The sequence below is a fragment of the Chiloscyllium plagiosum genome, unplaced genomic scaffold (assembly GCF_037043375.1).
Source record: "Chiloscyllium plagiosum isolate Xiang-an unplaced genomic scaffold, Cpla_swu_hap1 HiC_scaffold_23, whole genome shotgun sequence".
NCBI classification, from domain to species: domain Eukaryota; kingdom Metazoa; phylum Chordata; class Chondrichthyes; order Orectolobiformes; family Hemiscylliidae; genus Chiloscyllium; species Chiloscyllium plagiosum.
In genome coordinates, this window is record NW_028270161.1 from 17,783,060 (window position 1) to 17,804,500 (window position 21,441).

The 21,441-nt window shown below is 39.1% G+C and overlaps 2 protein-coding genes across 6 annotated transcripts in view; one reads left to right on the plus strand and one right to left on the minus strand.

Moving 5' to 3' along the window:
* Positions 1 to 21,441, plus strand: part of LOC122561818 (coatomer subunit gamma-2) — a 60,929-nt gene that overhangs the window by 2,953 nt on the left and 36,535 nt on the right. The window contains exons 2-4 of the mRNA XM_043714021.2: positions 10,391 to 10,443; positions 12,976 to 13,056; positions 18,397 to 18,468. Of these exons, the coding sequence (XP_043569956.2) occupies positions 10,391 to 10,443; positions 12,976 to 13,056; positions 18,397 to 18,468 (206 nt within the window). The remainder of the gene's footprint in view (positions 1 to 10,390; positions 10,444 to 12,975; positions 13,057 to 18,396; positions 18,469 to 21,441) is intronic.
* mest (mesoderm specific transcript) overlaps positions 13,070 to 21,441 on the minus strand; it is an 80,878-nt gene continuing 72,506 nt past the window's right edge. For all 5 annotated transcript variants that reach the window (XM_087999400.1, XM_087999398.1, XM_087999401.1 and 2 more), the window contains one exon: positions 13,070 to 13,826. In XM_087999400.1, coding sequence (XP_087855526.1) covers positions 13,424 to 13,826 — 403 coding nt within the window. In that variant the 3' untranslated portion in view covers positions 13,070 to 13,423. The remainder of the gene's footprint in view (positions 13,827 to 21,441) is intronic.

Sequence of the window (21,441 nt, forward strand, 5' to 3'; positions counted from 1 at the left end):
AAGCAAGTATTTTCTATCAATCTTCAGTATGACAATACAAGTAACATCCCTGAAATAGTCTAAAATCAAAAAAAGGGAGGGAGAAACTCAGAAATTGCAGTCACTATGGAAATGGTATTATGTGAACAGTTGGAGCTGTGGGCTGACAAGTCTTCCAGGTCCTGTGGACTTCATCCTCTGGTTTTAAAAGAAGTGGCTGGTGAAATACTTGATGCATTAGTTTTTCCACAGTGTGGAAACAGGCTATTTCAGCCCAACAAGTCCACACCAACCCTCCAAAGAGTAATCCACCCAAATCCATTCCCCTATCATTCTGCATTTCCCCTGACTAATGCACCTAACCTACATATCCCTGAACACTATGGGCAATTGAGCATGACCACTTCACCTAACCTGCACATATTTGGACTGTGGGAGGAAACTAGAGCACCCAGAGAGAACCCACGCAGATACGGGGAGAATGTGCAAACTCCACACAGACAGTCGCCCGAGGTTGGAATCGAATCCAGGTCCCTGGTGCTGTGAGGCAGCAGTGCTAACCACTGAGCCACCGTGCTGCCCCACAGTTTTAAATTTCCAAAATTTCTGATATTCATGCAATTTTCTATTAAATTAGAAAATACTGAATATAACTTTATTTAATTAAAGAGATAGGTAGAAAGCCAGAAGCAACAGTCCAGTTGGTTTAATATCTCTTACTAAAGATGTTACAGTTATGCACTTTGAAAACTTCAAGAGAATCAGGCACAGTCACATGGTCTTGTGAAAGGGAAATCATGTTTAACCTATTTAATGGAATTCTTTGAGAAGTAATATACTGTGAATAAAGGGGAACTCCTGGATGTACTGTATGTATCATTCTTGAACTTATTTCATAAGGTGCTACATCAAAGATCTTGAAAATAAGATCTTGTGGTGTAGAAAATAACGTACTAGCACAGATAGCAGATTGCCTAATTTGCTGAAAACATTAGCTTTAAATGAGTCATTTTCTGGTTGGTGAGATGTGCTGATCGGTTATTGATTAGATTCTGACTAGTAGAGGCATTACCATGGAGAATGTATCCATTAATGATGACCGTTAACTACCAAGCTTTGTAAACATTTTAAACCAGGCAGGTTGACTCTAGTCAAACAATGCCCTGAGAAATGAATGGTGAATTTTCAGCACCCAAAATGCAATGCCAGACATTCGTTGTGATACTGTCATTGGTTAACATTTGACAGCTAATCTTGAATGTGCAAAGAATTATGTTGATAATCAATTTTGGATTGCCATTCAAGTTCAGGATGTGGTCCACTTGGGCATTCTGGAATCTGTGAATATTAATATACACGGTTCTTTAATTTGAAGACAGATCATGTACATATACACTGCCTGTTTCAACTCAAATGAAATGCCCAATTGTTGGTTCATTTCTCAGGGCAGTGCCATGACCAATCAAAATCAACCTGCCTGCCTTCATCTTAACAGATACATTCTCATTGCATCACCTCTACCAGTCACAGGCCACCTGTCAACCAATCAACACTCTTCGTTCACCCAGTATAAATGTTACTTTTCCTTTACATTGATATTCTTGTAAATTGTCCTGATTAGTACAAGATGAAAAGCTCTGACAAAATGTGTTTTCTTTCAGCAATACTCAAGTTATGTCCAAAATACTCTTTTTCTGTCCTACAATAATTATCTTCTACTGAACTTACCATAATTGATCATAGCTACCCAAAAGACTTGCTAGTTCCTAAAGCTATGTATTTGATGTTGCTTTTCAGTAGGTGCTGTTATCAATTGACCTTTGATCTTTGATGTGTGTTTATCTCATTTGCCATACCGCACAAAAAATCATGATCTTTGTTGATTTTTTTTCAACCAAACAACAAATTTGTATTTGTGTACTTATTTTACCTCTTAATTGCCTGAAGTAAGCTAATAAACATGTTCTTGTTCAAACTACAGCTGTGAGAGTGTATGCTTGCATAATATAGTGGAATTGGTGCATGATTATGTTCAATTACCTTATCAGTGGGAAAATAAACAATTTTGCCTATGAAGGCAAAACCAAAAAATGTCAGGGTGTGAAAAATAAATTTGTCATTCTTGATAATCTGAAATGCAAATTTAAACCATGGAAATGAAAGAAGAAATAAATCTTCCTTTTTCAGGATTCACTATTTTGTATTCCAGTGTAAATTTTAATTTTTTTTGCAGTACATGGAAGACACCACGATTATTTTGGGAAATATTGTAGATACGTTTTGTTTTTAATACACAATTGTTCAGAACTTAAGTTGGTAATTATGTTAAGCTGTAAATGTTAAGCACAAAATGGCAAGGATTCAATTGTAAATGGAGCAGCTGAGTTGGAAGCTAGAGATAAAGGAAGGGCAGCAGAAATGAAACAGTTTGAGTTATAATTAAAAGCAGAAGAGAGAGGAAAAAGAGAGCAGAGAAAGAAAAAGAGAGACCATTTAAACTTAACAAAAACTGACACTTAAGAAAAGTCAGCTTAAAAGACTGGGATAAAGGCGGAGGGTAGGCTTAGTGAGGAAGAGAGTGAGGATGAGCAAGTCCCTGGTAGTCAGAAGTCTAGAGAGAAACTGTTTTAAGTATGTTCAAGCATTGCCTAAATTTGATGAGAAGGATGTGGAAGCCTTTTTCATCTCATTTGAAAAGGTGGCTAAACAAATGCAGTTGCCAGTGACAATGAGGGTTTTGTTGATCCAAACGAAACTTGTTGGTAGGGCTAGTGAGGTCTTCACATCACTATCAAAGGAGGTATCTGGGGAGTATGAGGAGGTGAAAAAAGCCATTTTAAGTGCATATGAGCTTGTACAAGAAGCCTACAGACAACGTTTCAGGAATCTAAGGAGGGGCCCAGGTCAAACCTGTATTGAGTTTGAAAGGATCAAATAGGGTAACTTTGATAGATGGATAAGAGCTTTAAAAATCGAGCAAACCTATGATGCCCTTAGAAAGGTAATTATTTTGGAGGAATTCAAAAATTCACTGCCTGAAGTAGTGCAACCTCATTTGGAAGAGCAGCGAGTTAAAATGGCAAGGTTAGCAGCTGAAGTGGCTGATGATTATGAGCTGGTCCATAAAACACAGTTTGGCTTCCAGAATCAATTTCAGTCCATGAGGGATAGAAATTGGGGCAAAGAGAAACTCTCATGTGGAAAGGGAAAGGTAGATCTCAGTGAAGATCATAAGGATAACTTACCACAGGGTAAAAAAGAAACCCTTGAGGGTGACAAAGAAGTTTTAAAAACTCCAGTGTTTTCATTGTAATAAAGTGGACCACACAAAATCACAGTGTTGGTGAGCTAGGAGAAAGCCAGATGTAGGAAAACCAGCCAAGATTGGAAATTTTGTTGGACTAGTAACAAAAAGCACAAGGGAAGTTAGACAACTGTCTCAGACTGCACAAGGTGATCATAGGTTGACTAAGAAGGAGGTGCCAGATCTGCTTAAACAATATACATGCAAGTATAGGCCAGGAGCAGTAGTTAAAGAGGTTACAATATTATGGGACACTGGATCCTCTCAGATTGTAATGCTGAAGGATGAGGAGATATGTATGCCTGAGGGACTATTGCCAGAAAATGTACTGGTAACAGGAACTCATGGTGAGACACAAAGCACTCAATTATGTATAGTGAGGCTAGAGAGTTCAGAGAAGAGTGGAGAATTTGTGGTAGGAGCACTGGACAAACTTCCAGATCCAGGGATACAAGTTGTCCTTGCAAATGATATGACAGATTCACCGGTAGGTATGCTGCCTACTCTAGTTGAAAAACCAATGGAGATATAAGCAACTGAAGACATGAAGGATGTTTATCCAAGAATTTTCCGAGATTGTGTGATCACAAGATCTCAGAGGCACAAGTTGAAGCAGGAGAGTTTAAAAAGCACAAAAAGGATGCTGGCATAGCTTTATCCGAGACTTTTTTTGATCAGATAAGTGGCACAGAGCAGGAGCAAATAGGTAAACATGCAAGTATCTTTAGCTCTGCTAAGCTGATTGAGTTACAGCAGAAAGACGAGAACTTAAAACAGTTGAATCAAAAGACATATACAGAAAAGGAAAGTGAATGCCTTCCTGTGTATTATTACTTAACAAATGGTGTCTTAATGAGGAAATGGAGACTGTCACACATTCAAGCAGCTGAGAAATGGGCAGAGTTTTGCCTGTAGGATATAGAAAGGAAGTGCTGCGAGTGGTGCATGAGCTATCACTGGGAGGTCATTTAGGGGTGAGGAAAATACAAAGACATTTTTACTGGCCTGGACTACACAAGGATGTAGTTGAATTTTTCCAGAAGTATCATATATGTCAGTTAATTGGAAAACCACAGGCAGTAATATAACCTCCACCTTTAATACCTATTCCAGCATTTGAGGAACCTTTCAGAAGAGTCTTGATTGATTGAGTACGTCCCCTACCTCAAACAAAAAGTGGAAATAAGTATTTATTCACAATAATGGATGTGTCAGCTAGATTTCCGGAGGCAATCCCATTACACAACATCACAGTTAAAAGGATTGTAGAAGAATTACTTAATTTCTTTACTAGACACTGACTACCAATAGAGATCTAGTCAGATCAAGGATCAAACTTCACAACCAAACCATTCAAGAAGGTTATGGATAACTTGGGAATAAAGCAATTCAAATCTACTGTGTACCATCCTGAATCGCAGGGAGCGCTAGAGAGAAGGCATCGAACACAAAAGATCACGTTGAAAGCTTTTAGTCATGATTATCTGGATGATTGGGATAAGGGAGCTCCGTTTGTACTTTTTGTGTTCAGAGATGCATCAAATGAATCGACCAAATCCAGTTCATTTGAATTAATTTTTGGACATGAAGTAAGAGGACCATTTAAAATTGATTAAGGAAAAATTATTAACTCAGAATTCAGAGACGATTTGGACTATGTGTCAAATTTCAGAGAAGGATTAAATAGAGCTGGGCAGTTGGCTAGACAGCATTTAAAAGTATCACAGCATACAATGAAACCGGAAGCGGATAAGAAATCAAAAATTTGCAAATTTGCTTTTGGGGATAAGGTATTGGTGTTACTTCCAGTAACAGGTGAGCCTTTAAAAGCAAGGTTTAGTGGACCTTATCAAATTGAGAAGAAATTGAGTGAAGTGAACCACTTGATAAGGACTCCAGACAGGAAGAAATCTCAGTGTGTCATGCGAATGTGCTCAAAAGGTATTTTGATAGGGAAAGAAAGCAAGAGGAGAAGGCGTTAATGATTACAGCACAGAAGGAAGAACCAAGTTCAGAGGATTCTGAAATGGATATTCCTCAAATCAAATTAGACATCCCTCAAATCAAATTAGACAATGAGAAAGTTGTCAAAAATTGGGATAAATTATTGAGTTACCTTCCACAAGAGAGTCAAGATGACCTGAAAGAGTTATTACTATCACATGGGGAGATATGTGGAAATAAACTAAGATATACTAATTTATTCGTGCATGATGTAGAGATAAGAGAAGCTGTTCCGATTAAGCAACGTTCTTATAGGCATAACCCTCTAAAATTGGCACAGGTTCTGAAGGAGATAGAATGCATGCTCCAATATGGCATAATTGAAGTGAGTTACAGTGACTGGAGCTCACCCATAGTCATGATGCCAAAGCCAGATGGTACCAATGATAATGTGTGGACTATTGCAAAGTCAACGACGTTACAAAGGCTGATGCATATCCAATTCCCCGGTTTGAGGACTGTGTTGAAAAGGTGGGACAAGCTATTTATATTTATAAGTTGGACTTGTTCAGAGGCTACTGGCAAGTACCTCTGTCAGAAAGAGCAAAGACAATTTCTGCTTTTGTAACACCAAATGGACTATGCCAGTTCAAAGTCATGCCATTTGGTATGAGAGGGAGAAGGGAGCATCGAGAGTGTCAGTATTGCAATTGAACAAATGGAATTATGGAGCTATGAGGGAGGAGCAGGCCAAAGTTCAATGGTTCACTACCCTAGCAGGGATGGCAGTGGAACAACAAAGGCGGGTATTTCTGGATATAATGCAGAAGGTGCAGGATCGGTTCATTCCAAAGGGAAGAAAGATCCTAAGGGGAGGCAGGTGCAGCTGTGGCTGACGAGGGAAGTTAAGGACTGTATAAAGATAAGAGAGAAGAAGTATAACATAACAAAGATGAGCAGGAAGCCGGAGGACTGAGAAACTTTTAAAGAGCAACAGAGGATAACTGAAAAGGCAATAAGCAGAGAAAAAATGTACAAAGGCAAACTGTCCAAAAATATAAAGGAGGACAGTAAAGGCTTTTTTAGGTATGTGAAAAGAAAAAAAATGGTTAAGACTAAAATTGGGCCCTTGAAGACCAAAATGGGTGAATCTATTGTGGGCAAAAAGGAAATGGCGGAAGAGTTGAACAGGTACTTTGGATCTGTCTTCACTGGGGAAGACACAAGCAATCTCCCAGATGTAATAGTGGCTGAAGGACCTAGGGTAATGGATGAACTGGAGGGAGTTTATATTAGGCAGGAAATGGTGTTGGATAGACTGTTAGGTCTGAAGGCTGATAAGTCCCTGGGACCTGATGGTCTGCATCCCAGAGTACTTTAGGAAGTGGCTCTAGAAATCGTGGATGCATTGGTAATCATTTTCCAATGTTTTATCGACTAAGGATCAGTTCCTGCAGATTGGAGGGTGGCTAATGTTGTCCCACTTTTCAAGATGGGAGGGAGAGAGAAAACAGGGAATTATAGACTGGTTAGCCTGCCGTCAGTGGTGGGAAAGATGCTGGAGTCAATTATAAAAGATGAAATTATGACTCATTTGGATAGCAGTAACAGGATAGGTCAGTCAGCATGGATTTGCAAAGGGGAAATCATGCTTGACTAATCTTCTGGAATTTTTAAAGTATGTAACTATGAAGATGGACAGTGGAGATCCAGTGGATGGAGTCTATCTGGACTTCCAGAAAGCCTTCAATAAGGTCCCACATAGGAGATTAGTGAGCAAAATAAGGGCACATGGTATTGGGGACAAGGTACTGACTTGGATTGAAAATTGGCTGACAGGGTGAAATGTGAGGAGGATGTTATGAGAATACAGGGTGACTTGGACAGGCTAGGTGAGTGGACGGATGCATGGCAGATACAGTTTAATGTGGATAAATGTGTGGTTATCCACTTTGGTGGCAAGAACAGGAAGGCAGGTTACTATCTAAATGGGGTCAAGTTAGGTAAAGGGGAAATACAATGAGATCTAGGTGTTCTTGTACATCAGCCAATGAAAGCAAGCATGCAGGTACAGCAGGCGGTGAAGAAAGCTAATGGCATGCTGGTTTTCATAACAAGAGGAATTGAGTGTAGGAGCAAAGAGGTTCTTCTGCAGCTGTACAGGGCGCTGGTGAGACCACACCTGGAGTATTGTGTGCAGTTTTGGTCTCCAAACTTGAGGAAGGACATTCTGGCTATTGAGGGTTTGCGGCGTAGGTTCATGAGGTCAATTCCCGGAATGGTGAGACTATCGTATGTTGAAAGATTGGAGTGACTGGGCTTGTATACCCTTGAGTTTAGAAGGATGAAAGGGGATGTGACTGAGGTGTATAAAATTATTAATGGAATTGGACACTCTGGAGGCAGGAAGCATGTTTCCGCTGATGGGCGAGTCCAGAATCAGAGGACACAGTTTAAAAATAAGGGATAGGCCATTTAGAACAGAGTTGAGGAGAAACTTCTTCAGATTGGATTAGATTAGATTACTTACAGTGTGGAAGCAGGCCCTTCGGCCCAACAAGTCCACACCGACCCTCCGAAGAGCAACTCACCCATACCCCTTCACCCAGAGGGTAGTGAATATATGGAATGCTCTGCCCCAGAAGGCAGTGGAGGCTAAGTCTCTGGATACTTTCAAGAAAGAGATGGATAGAGATCTTAGAGATAGTGGGATCAAGGGTTATGGGGATAAGGCAGGAATAGGATACTGATTGTGGATGATCAGCCATGATCATAATAAATGGTGGTGTTGGCTCGAAGGGCCGAATGGCCTACTCCTGCACCTATTGTCTATTGAAAAACTCTCCAGCCACATTTCAGAGACTAACTAATAAGGTCATTGCCAGAATATCCAACTGTGTGGTGTAAATTGATGGCCTGGTGATTTTTAGTCACTCATGGAAGGAACATTTACAACATTTATTGGACTTGTTCGATCGACATCGGAAGGCAGGCTTGATAGTAAACCTGGCTAAAAGTGAATTTGCCAAAGCCCAAGTCCCCTTCCTGAACCATGTTATTGGACATGGAAATATAGCCCCATGGGATGTGAAAATGAAAGTAATTGGGGAATTTCCCACACCATCAACAAACAAAAGCAGCACTACAGTTCTTGGGATTGAGTGGATTTTACCGAAAGCTTGTGCCTAACTTTAGCAGCATGGCTGCTTCAGTCACCAAAATGTTAAAAAAGGGCAACAAGTTTCAGTGGACAGTGGACTGTCAAAAGGCATTTGACAACCTAAAAACTGTGTTATCCACTGCCCCAGTATTAGCCATGCCAGATTACACAAGGTGTAATCAATGCCAGTGATGCGGGTGTCGGTGCTGTGATCCTGCAGGAGGATGACGAAGGGATAGAAAGACCCATCGGGTATTTTTCCAGGAAGTTGAACGTTCATCAACAGAAATATTCAATGGTGGAGAAAGTGACTTTAAGTTTGGTGCTGGCATTGCAACATTTTAGTGTTTATATTACCAGCAATGCATCTGAGACGCTCATATACACTGATCATAACCAATTGACATTTGTGGAAAAATTTAAGGATAAAAATGCCAGACTGGTTGGATGGAGCTTGTTGTTGCAGCCATTCAATTTAACAATTGTGCATATGGCAGGTCGCAAAAATGTTATTGCCGATGCATTATCAAGACTCGAATGAGATAGGGGGGCGATTGGTGGCTGGTGTGCCACTGCCTGAATTCACATGTAGTTGTGCATGTTTTTGTATGTTTATAGTTAGTATAGTATATATGTGTTTAGACTACTGACGGGGATTTTGAAGGGTTCTAAAAATGAAGCCATCTTTTGATATTGATGGTTAAATTTTTTTAAGGGGGGAGGTGTCACAAAGCTGGTCCCTTCTTTCTAAAAGCTGTTCCTTTTCTCAAGGATACTATGTCCTTAGGTTTTTCTCAGAGAGGTGATAAAACGTTCCCGGTGCTGATTAGACTGGTTTGGTACAGAGATTAAAGGGTACTAAGAGGCCTTTTTGTTTATATGTAAACAGATGAGCCTTCAGGCCAAAGTGGTATTGTTTTAGAAGTGACCCTGTATAATGAAAGGGGAGTGGTCAGCTCTCTAGCTGAGCAGTTCAGTTCTGTCCAGAACTGGTTGGGAGTTCAACTGTGAGCTGTGTGAAAACTCACTCTCTCTGCCCTTCTAACTTCAACCTGTAAGCATCTGTTTCTTTTTTTTTACTGGTCTTTTAAGGGGATTTGCTTATTGAGACTGTTGTGTATATGCAGAACAGCGTAATTAAGTCTAGTTTGGATAGACTGAGTTCTGTAAGGTTTCTTTATTCTGTTCTTTGTGTTTCATTGTGTACTTTTTGTGAATCAATTTCTGTCTGTTTTAAAACCTAGTAGTCAACCTACCTCCCTCACTCCGGGTAATTTTCGCTGTACACTTACCGAAATGGATTGCGAAGTTATGGTCTGAGTTGCCTGCTCAAGAATGGTTTGAGTAGTCTGCCTAGTCCATAATACAACAGATGTACTGTGAAGGAATATTTGTGGCTGGCAGCAATTAACCTGGTGCTCAGCTAGGTTTTAAATGTGACAACAGCTACAGAAATCCTGAAAAGTGCAGCAGTGGTAAATACTTCCGTTTAATAAGTGCATGATAGCACAAGTGCCGCACCATGCTAGTGCATGCATAGTAAGGTGAAGCAATGTGTGCAGTAACTCATTAGAGCTTAACTAGCATTCACTTTGTGCAATGTAACCTGTATACCTCTTGTCTTAAGTCTTTTTGATCTGTACATCCTTGCTTACTACGATTTGCTTGTACTGCCTTCCACTGTACCTTAGTACACGTGACAATAAATAAATCAAATAAACTTGAAATTGGCACCTAGATAACTTTTGGTAAAATTCTGTCCAAAATCCTCCTCATAGTTGTACAAACTAATCCTACAGTACTTTTGTCATCCATAGAAATATTTAGACTGACTCCCGTGAGGGTATGTAAATCTATGGGACAAACGAATAGCTCAAAAAAACTGAAGCAAACTCTGAGCTTAAATATTTGTCAAGACAGCTTTCAAAACACTTCATTTATAACACACAAAATAATACTAATTTGCTGATCGTATTCACCTTCATTCTTTGCATGCTTTTTAGGAAGTGGATCCAATCCTTACCAACATTTGGAGAAGAGTGCAGTACTACAAGAGGCAAGTTTTCAACATCAACTTTCTTCTACTGTATTCTGGGAATCAAAGAAACAATGTCATTGCAAATGTTGTGTAATTTAATTTTAAAAAGATGACTTAATTTTTAAAAAAATCCTTCCTACATTCTTATGGTGACGAAAGAAAATTGTGATGATCATGATGTAGATTTAGAATAACTTCAATTTACAGCCCATTGTGTCTCGGTTGGTTCTTCGAAAGTGTTTACTCCTACATATCTGATTTTACTTGTAGCCAAGTAAGTTTCTCATCCATAAGTATTTTTACAACTTCCTTTTAAAATTATTTATGAAATTGGCTTCCAGCACCTTTTTGAGGGAGATTGTGATGGATCGCTGCAGATCGGAGTGAAACTTTTTCTTGGCAGCTGTTCTCTAGATCTTTATCCAATGATTTTGTTTCTCGAATCTTAATACTGACCAACTTGACAGCTGGAATAATTTTTCTTTAACTGCTGTGTCAAAATCTCTCCTCATCTTGGAAACTTTTAAAACAGAATGGTAACCTTTTAAAAGGCAAAATAAGTATACGGATTTTATTCATGGGTCCTGAAAAGTGCAAAGTTGATTTTTTGATCAAGTTGTACAAAATATTGACTAAGCTATATTTGGAATATTGAGCAGTTTTGGGAACATGGAAGTAATAGATGCGTGGAAAAGAGTAAAGATTAATTGGAATTTATTAGAAATGAGAGGATACAATTACAAAATGTAGGTTACAAAAAAACTGAAGCTTTATCAGAAAGGTGTTAGAAGCCATCAAAAGTTTAGAAGATGTTTTAGGAGGGTGTTGTGCTTTATTTCTAGTTATCGGTGAGAAACAGCATAAGCTTGGGATTAGAACCTGGAAAGATAAGTAGTAATACAAGAAGAAATGGTTTCATGTAAACCATTATTACACTGTCAGATGCATTATAACAAGTATGTATTAAATTTGAATCAATTCTGACCTTTTAAGGAGAATTAACATTAAACATCAGAGTACAGTTATTGATGGTTTTGGGTAAAGAACATCAGGATAATAGAACGCATGAATGTGGCACAAACTGAATGGTCTCCATCCTGTGTAGAAATTTAAGTATTTCTCTCTACACTGACTGAATGACAGCCTTTTCATCTGATTGCAGAAGGCTCTGTAAAATGGCTATTTACATACAGAAAATGTTTAGAAAAGGTGCCTTTAACTTGCATTGGATTCAAATATTATTTCATTCCTGAACCAGTTAACCTGCTTGCATGAGATTACATGCCTAATTTAAACTTGTTTTATTTTAAAATATTTCAACATGGTGAACTGAGCAATTGGCTGATAAATTTTCAGGCATTCAACCAGCGGATCAATAAGTTTGGTTTGCATTTGAGATGCTTTGGTTCAGTGTCGTGGTCCAGATAGGAAAACTTGCAGAGGATCATAAAGAGGTTACCCTGAAATTGCATTATTTCAGTGCCATAAAGTATTCACTTGAAATTTGTCCACTCTTTTACTGGAGCTTTCAAATCATTTTGTTTTCATTTTTTATGTTTAAAACAAGAGCATCAAGTACTTCTGTTAGTTGTTACAGTGTATTTCTGACTTCAGGTCAGTTTTTAAGTATTGGAGTGCAGTTTATGATCTTTAGAAGCACCAGAGAGCTGGTGGCAATTGCTGGTTATTATTTTAATGGTTGGCTGAGGACTATTTGGTTTTCATTCTGAAAATTTCCATGAATATTAGATTGACTAGCTAATAGTATATTTAAAAATATCGGGGATACTTCAGTATCCTACAGAACAGGACTTAATTAAACACAATTTTTGTTAATTTCGAATTCATGCCAGTTGCACCATGTTTTTGATTTATATTTTGAAACGTTCTTGACTATTCTGAGTATTTGAATGTTTATCTATATATGTGATAAGCATGTATTCTTGGATATCTATATATGAATTAATGTGTTAATATCCTATAACTACCTTTTTATGAAGTTTTAATCCAGCACAATTTGTTAGCAAGTTGTAACTTTACACCAACTCTGAAAGTCCTAGTTGAAATGTTTGGGTTGTCTCACCTTGACCCTGATGATGTTGAGACCCATATATAAACAACTGACTGACTCCATCAGCAAGCAGTTGTTTCCTCCTAGTTTGGCCTGACTAGTGGAAATGTCACATTAGTGCAGATGAGGGTACTTTTCTGATTGCGTGAAACACGCTAGGAGAAGATCATATGTGTTGTGTTGTAAAATTGTAAAACTATTTGAAGGCTATGCTTAGAATTTCAGTACACTGAGCTGAAATTATACCTTTTTAATTTTGTATAAAGTTAAGACAAAAATCTCTGTTCAACTTGCAACGTAGTAGACCTAAACAAAATTAATTATAGCATTGGAAGTCATGTTTCTGAAAGGATCTTATTTCCCATCTTGTGGAGGACAAAACTGTCTGAAATAGAATTTTATCAAGGAACACAGCTCATTTCAATAATTTTATTGCTAGATCTCTATGTTGCCTTAATGAAAGTTTTTATTGTCCACAGGCCCGTATTTTCAATGAAACGCCATTAAATCCCAGAAAATGCTTACATATTCTTACAAAGATTCTGTACCTGCTGAACCAGGTAAGATATTAGAGTATATAGAATAGTTACATCACAAAAGAAAATAATGTCTGTATTGGCTGTCAGGGCAACTCAACTAGTCTCAGTCTACCATATATTCCCCATAAGCCCTGCAAGTATTATCCACTTCCCTTTTTCAATACCATAATTGAACAAGCCTCCACTACACTCAGGCTGTGCAATTGTCAAGTATTCTTACTATCTGAGATCTTCATGCACTAAATCTGTTCTTAAGTTTAGAAGGAGATTACCTTTTGATAAAATGCTTGCCTGTGAGCAAGATTTATTGAATTGAATTGAATTGACTTTATTGCCATGTGTACCAAGGCACAGTGAAAAGCTTTGTCTTGCGAGCAATATAGGCAGATTACAGGGTTAAGTAGCAAAGATAAGTAAATAATAGGTAAATAGCGGCAAAAACAAAAACACAGGTACAGGCGAATGTTAAGAGTTTGAGTCCATTCAGTATTCTAACAACAGTAGGGTAGAAACTGTTTCGAAACTGGCTGATGCGTGTGTTCAGGCTTCTGTACCTTCTCCCCGATGGTAGAGGTTGTAGAAAAACATTGCCCGGATGGGATGGATCTTTGAGAATGCTGCCGGCCTTTCTTTGACAGTGGGGCTGGTAGATGGATTCTATAGATGAGAGGTTGGCCTTTGTGATTGTCCAGGCCGAGTTCACCACTCTCTGTAACTGTCTCCGATCTTGAATGGTACAGTTACCATACCAGGTAATGATAGATCCAGACATAATGCTCTCGATGGCGCACCTATAAAAGTTGGAAAGTTTATAAAATGTCTTGAGTGTAATATATTTCCAGGTCTGCATTTTCTATGTTCCCTTCAAAGAAAGCATTCCCGGAAGGATCTGATGTATTAGTTTATACAACATGTGAGTCTAAGGAATTTGGAGAAAATCGTATATGCTGTTGCATTGTTTTGGGGAATGTTCTCAAGGGGGAGAGGGGCCAGCAGGAGGTCATTGTACACATTGGAACCAATGACATAGGAAGGGAAAAGGTTGAGATTCTGAGGGGAGATTACAGAGAGTTAAGCAGGAATTTAAAAAGGAGGTCCTCTAGAGTAGTAATATCTGGATTACTCCCAGTCCTATGAGCTAGTGAGAGCAGGAATAGGAGAATAGAGCAGATGAATGCATGGCTGAGGAGCTGGTGTAAGGGAGAAGGATTCACGTTTTTGGACCAATGGATCATAGCAAATACAGAAACATGGCTCAGGGATGGACAGGACTGGCAGCTTAATGTTCCAGGATACAAATGCTACAGGAAGGACAGAAAGGGTGACAAGAGAGGAGAGGGAGTGGCATTTTTGATAAGGGATAGCATTACAGCTGTACTGAGGGAGGATAATACCGGAAATACATCCAGGGAAGTTATTTGGGTGGAACTGAGAAATAAGAAAGGGCCAATCACTTTCTTGGGATTTTATTATAGACCCCTTAATAGTCAGAGGAAAATTGAGAAACAAATTTGTAAGGAGATCTCAGTTATCTGTAAGAATAATAGGGTGGCTATGGTAGGGGATTTTAACTTTCGAAACATAGACTGCGTTTAGATGGAGAGGAATTTGTTAAGTGTGTACAAGAAAGTTTTGTGATTCAGTATGTGAATGTACCTACTAGAGAAGTTGCAAAACTTGACCTACTCTTGGGAAATAAGGCAAGGCAGGTGACTGAGGTGTCAGTGGGGGAGCATTTTGGGGCCAACTAGGGAGAGAATAGGGCCCCGCAAAGATCAGCAAGGTGGCCTTTGTGTGGAGCCGCAGGAGATGGGGGAGATACTAAATGAGAATTTTGATTCAGTATTTATTGTGGAAAAGGACATTTATTTGTGGAAAAGGATATAGAATATAGGGAAATAGATGGTGACATCTTGAAAAATGTCCATATTACAGAGCAGGACGTACTGGATGCCTTGAAATGCATAAAAGTGGATAAAGCCCCAGGACCTGATCAGGTGTACCCTAGCACTCCGTGGGAAGCTAGGGAAGTGATTGCTGGGCCTCTTACTGAGATGTTTGTATCATCGGTACTCATAGATGAGGTGCCGGAAGACTGGAATTTGGCTAAAGTGGTGCCAATGTTTAAGAAGGGTGGCAAGGACAGGCCAGGGATCTATAGACCAGTGAGCCTGATGTTGGTGATGGGCATGTTGTTGGAGGGAATCCTGAGGGACAGGATGTACATGTATTCGGAAAGGCAAGGACTGATTAGGGACAGTGAACCCGCTTTGTGCGTGGGAAATCATGTCTCATAAACTTGATTGAGTTTTTTGTAGAAGATTGATGAGGGCAGAGCGGTAGATGTGATCTATATGGACTTCAGTAAGGCATTCGACAAGATTCCCCATGGGAGACTGATTAGCAAGATTAGATCTCATGGATTACAGGGAGAACTAGCCATTTGGATACAGAACTGGCTCAAAGGTGGAAGACAGAGGGTGGAATTGGAGGGTTGTTTTTCAGACTGGAGGCCTTTGACCAGTGGAGTGCCACAAGGATCAGTGCTAGGGCAACTACTTCTCATCATTTATATAAATGATTTGGATGTGAGCATAAGAGATATAGTTGTAAATTTGCAGATGACATCAAAATTGGAGGAGCAGTGGACAGCGAAGAGGGTTACTTCAGATTACAACAGGATCTTGATCAGATGGGCCAATGGGCTGAGAAGTGGCAGATGGAGTTTAAGTTAAATAAATGTGAGGTGCAGCATCTTGCAAAAGCAAACCTTAGTGGGAGTTATGCAGTTAATGGTAAGGTCCTCGGGAGTGTTGCTGAACAAAGAGACCTTGGAGTGCAGTTCATAGCTCCTTGAAAGTAGAGTCGCCGGTAGATAGGATAGTGAAGAAGGTGTTTGGTGTGCTTTCCTTTATTGGTCAGAGTATTGAGCACAGGAGTTGGGAGGTTATGTTGCGGCTGTGCAGGACATTGATTAGGCCACTTTTGGAATATTGCGTACAGTTCTGGTCTCCTTCCTATTGGAAAGATGTTGTGAAACTTGAAAGGGTTTGAGAAAAGATTTACAAGGATGTGCCTGGGCTGGAGGATTTGAGCTATAGGGAGAGGCTGAACAGGCTGGGGCTGTTTTCCCTGGAGTGTTGGAGGCTGGGAGGGGTGACCTTATAGATGTTTAAAAATCATGAGTGGCATGGATGGGATAAATAGACAAAGTCTTTTCCCTGGGGTGGGGGAGTCCAAAACTAGAGGGCATAGGTTTAGGGTGAGAGGGGAAAGACATAAAAGAGACCTAAGGGACAATGTTTTCATGCAGAGGGTGGTACATGAATGAAATGAGCTCCCAGAGGAAGTGGTGGAGGCTGGTACAATTGCAACATTTAAAAGGCATCTGGATGGGTATATGAAAAGGAAGGGTTTGGAGGGATATGGGTTGGGTGCTGGCAAGTGGGACTAAATTGGGTTGGGATATCTGGCCGCATGAACAAGTTAAACTGAAGGGTCTGTTTCCATGCTGTACATCTCTATGACTCTAATAACTGATTTTAGTGTCATTTTACTTTTCTGCAGAGGAGATTAAGTGTTTCCGTTTCTGTATGCTTAGAAACAATTAGAGTAATGTGGATTCATAAAGGCTTCCAGCATCAAACGCTACCATGTCTGTGCTTGCACTCTGCTACGTCAGTCCAAAACTAATCCCACTGAACTGTCCATTCCTCTAGGTTTGCACCTTCCTTGGCTTCAAATATTTATCTGAAAAGGAAACATCTCTCTCTAATTGTTAGTGTTTATTGTTGAGATAGTAGAATCACGTGCAAATATTTTAAACATCTCTTCCCTCCTCAAATATTGATTGGCAATGACAATGTGATAGTAAACCAATATCTTCCAGTTCCTTCAGGTCATACAACCTGACTTGGAACTGTGTTGCTGTCCCTTCACTACTATTATATCAAAGTCCTGGAACTGTATCTCTCTCAGCACTGTAAGAACACCTACACTACACGGACTGCAGTGGTTCCTGATGTGGCCCTTGTCAATAAGGGATAGGCAATAAATGGTGAACTTGCCAGCAACATTAACATCCAACAAATCAATAAAAGAAAAGCGAGGAAAACGTTTGTTAGAAATGGAAGATTTGAATTTGTACAATGTAAAATTATATTTTTGAAACACTTCTGTTAACAGAAAACTTACCATCCCCTTCCATTTCAATCATTTTCAGTAATTGATCATTGATCATTTTCAGAACCAGAAACAAGCTATTCTGAACTATTTTACTTTGCAAATATGCATAGCATAAACAAACTTGAAAAGTAAATTAGACTTACTCCAATGCTCTTCTCTGCACAATAAAAAGTCAATTTGTGTATTTGCTGACTAAAATTTCATTTTTTGTTAACAGAAAATTATTGTTGACTCGATAAAATGGCACACCTACTCTATTTAAATGATTGAACCTGGCCAGCTTAGTATGTGAGTTAGGTTTTGTTCAAAGAGACATGAGTGGATTGTTGAACTGCAACACCAAAATGTTTTCTTTTATTTGTTCATGAGGTGGCAAAGCCAGCATCTTTTGCTCATCCCTACTTGCCCCTGAAAGTAGTTCATCTGCATCACATTCTTATTGGTGCAATACTTTGATGCAATTAAGACTTCCGAGGGCAAGCTTGCTAGAGAAAATCTTGTCATAGGTATGAACTAACTAGGGTCTCTTCTAGAAACTGATTAAAGTTCCAGAGTGAAATGGGTAAATTTCTACTATGACTTTAATATTTTTCTTTGCTTTTTAAAACAGATTTGACATCTGAAAACAGTGACCTATTATTCATGGCTTATGTGATATGATATGCTATCTCCAAAGTATATCTTAAGCAGTTAGTGTTATAATTTCATTGTAAATTGGGACTGGCAAACTCCTGGCCTCGTCCTTTAAAGGCATATCTGATGTTGTGAATTTTCAGCTACAGTGTTACACAAAAGAAGTAATAAATACGCACATGCATGGACGCAACCTTAGCACATCTTAAATTGTCAATTAGCTACTTTTGAAATAATCATTTTTGTATATGCTGTGAAACCATCACATTTTTAAACAATAAGTCCTGCATCAAATAAAAGATAATGTGCACATAGTCTGTTTTAATTATGTCATTTGATGGACAAGTAATGGTACTGAGGGAAGACGTGAAGATCATCAAGTTCGAGAACACCAAACAGGGTGTTTTTCATGCAATGGCATAACATGATATTGTATCTTGTAATAATAAAAATGTAGCCAAAATTTTCAGAAGGCCCAGCTGATGGCTCATTCCAACAATTTATCAGGTAGAGATTCTACTTTCTCTTTCTGTTCTCTTCAAGGGAGATCATTTTGGAACAGCAGAAGCTACTGAAGCCTTCTTTGCAATGACCAAACTGTTTCAGTGCAATGATGTAAGTATCTGTTGGATATGACCATGAAGGAAGTCCTAAGAATGTTTTGGCATTTTCAAGTAATTAATGTTTTATCCTTTTTTTTTGTGGCTAATTTCTAGATTACACTCTATCAGTTGACTAAGGCTCACTGGATTGGTGCAACATATTAACATAGATTGAAATTGGTTAACAGAAGGAAAACAGTAGAAATAATTTAGTCACTTTGAGGTTGGTAAGAGTACCACAAAGATCATTTTTTGGATCTCAGATGCATATTGTCTATGTCAATGACTTTGAAGAGACAAAGTAATTTATATAAGTTTGCTTGATTGCACATCTAAGTGAGAAAGCTTTGAGGATGCCATAAAGAGGCAACAATGAGCAATGCACTGGTTAAGTGATCAGGCAGGAAGTTGGCTGATGACTATCATATGTGAAAATGTGAAATTAGCCATTTGGTTGAAGGGAAAGGCAGGTCTTTTTAAAAAGCATTGAGGAGACTAATAAATGTGGGTATTCAAAGGGAGTAGGGTAACCTTCTACAAGAATCCAAAAAATGATATACAGGTACTGCAAGCAGTGAAGAAGGCAACTTGTTCATTAACATTTGTTGCAAAAGTGTTTACTACAAGAGAAATAAAATATTACAACTAATATGCTAATATATAAAACATTGATATTGGGTAGCATTATCATCCTGATAATTGGGACAGATTTAGCAACTCAAAACTGAGGATCCATAGGCAGAGGGGCTGTCAGCAGCCACAGAATTGTATTAATTCAAAGTCTCTCACTCCATGGTCCAGCATGTACCCCACTCTACTATTATAGCCGCGACAAATCCTAGTTCAATAAAGATTGTAAGAGGACATGCCAAGAACAGCACCAGGCATGCCTAAAATTGAAATGGCAAACCATTGGAGATATTACAGAACTACATGTAGACAGGGCTAAGCGAACCCATAACCAGTGGACAGTCTAGCTTTCTGTCCTGCTACATCTAATTGTGAGTGGTAGTTGGCAATTGAACAGCTGACAGGATGAGGAAGCATTCCCATCTTCAGTGATGGGGGAGTGTAACCCATCAATGCGCAAGACAAGGATGATGTATTTTCATCCATTTTCAGCCAAAAGTGCTGAGTGGATCCTCTGAAAGTCCCCACAGTACAGATGGCAGTCTTCAGTCAATTCTATTCACTCTATATGATATCAAGAAATAGCTGAAGGCACTAGTTACTGCAAAAGCTATGAGCTCTGACAGTATTTCAGAAATAATACTGAACACTTGCACTCCAAAACTACGCGCCCAGCCAAACTGTTCCAAGACAGATGTAACATTACATCTACTTGACACTGTGGAATGTTGTCTGGTACGTGCTGTGTACAAAGACGCAGGTCAAATCCAATCTGACCAGTTACCACCAGTTGTCAGCCATGTGATGGAGAGGGTCATCGACAGTGCAATGAAGCAGCACTTACAAAGAAATAAGCTACTGACTGATGCAGCACATTGTGGGAAGCTAGCGATGAAATTGTGGGGCCCCTAGCATAAATATTTGTAACGTCTATAAATAGGGAGAAGTACCGGAGGACTGGAGGGTGACTAATGTATCATTGTTTAAGAAAGACTGTATGAAGAAACCTGGAAACTATTCACCTGTAAGCCTGACATCAGTGGTGGATAAGTTGCTTGAGGTGATTCTGTAAGATAGGATTTACATTCATTTGGAGAGGCAAGGACTAATTAGGGATAGTCAGCATGATTTTGTGCAAGGAAAATTGAAGTCACACAAACTTGATTGAGTTTCTTTTAATGAAGTATGAAGTAACAAAAAAAGATTTGAGGGCAGAGCAGAAGATGTTGTTTAGTTGGACTTTAGTAAAGCCTTTGACGAGATTCCATATGGTATACTAATTAATAAAGTTAGATCACGTGGAATTCAGGGTGCGTTTGCCAGTAGGAGCCAGAGAATGATGGTGGAGTGTTGTTTTTTGGACTGGAGGCCTGTGACCAGTGGTGCTCCACAGGGATTGGTATTGGGTCTACTTTTATTTGTCATTTATCTAAATGATTTGGATTGAACGTATTGTGGACAGTGAAGAAGGTTATCTAAGATTACAGAGATCTTGATCAATTGAGTCAAGGCGGTGAGGTGTGACAAATGAAGTTTAATTTGGATAAACGTGATGTATTGTATTTTGGTAATACAAACAAGGACAGGACTTACACAATTAATGGTAGTGACCTGGTTAGTGTTGTAGAACAGTGAGATGTAAGGGTTCAGGTACATAAGTCTTTGAAATTTGCGTCAAAGGTAGACAGGGTGGTTAAAAAGGCATTTAGCACGCTTCCCTTCATTGCTCAGACCTTTGAGTATAAGACTTAGGATGTCATTTTGAGGTTGTACAGAACATTGGTGAGCTCTTCTGGAATACTGTGTGCAGGTCTGATCAGGGAGGAGAAAGTGAGGTCTGCAGATGCTGGAGATCAAAGTTGAAACTTTATTGCACAGCAGGTCAGGCAGCATCCAGGGAACAGGAGATTCGACGTTTCGGGCACAGGCCCTTCTTCAGGAATCTCCCCTCTGCCTATGGATCCTCAGTTTTGAGTTGCTAAATCTGTCCCAATTATCAGGATGATAATGCTACCCAATATCAATGTTTTATATATTAGCATATTAGTTGTAATATTTTATTTCTCTTGTAGTAAACACTTTTGCAACAAATGTTAATGAACAAGTTGCCTTCTTCACTGCTTGCAGTACCTGTATATCATTTTTTGGATTCTTGTAGAAGGTTACCCTACTCCCTTTGAATACCCACATTTATTAGTCTCCTCAATGCTTTGATCACCCTACTGTGGGGAGGCTATTATTAAATTGGAGAGGGTTCAGGAAAGATTTACCAGAATGTTAGTGGGAATGGAGAATTTGAGATATAAAAATAAACTGGAAAAGCTGAAACATTTTTCACTGGATTGTAGGAGGTTGA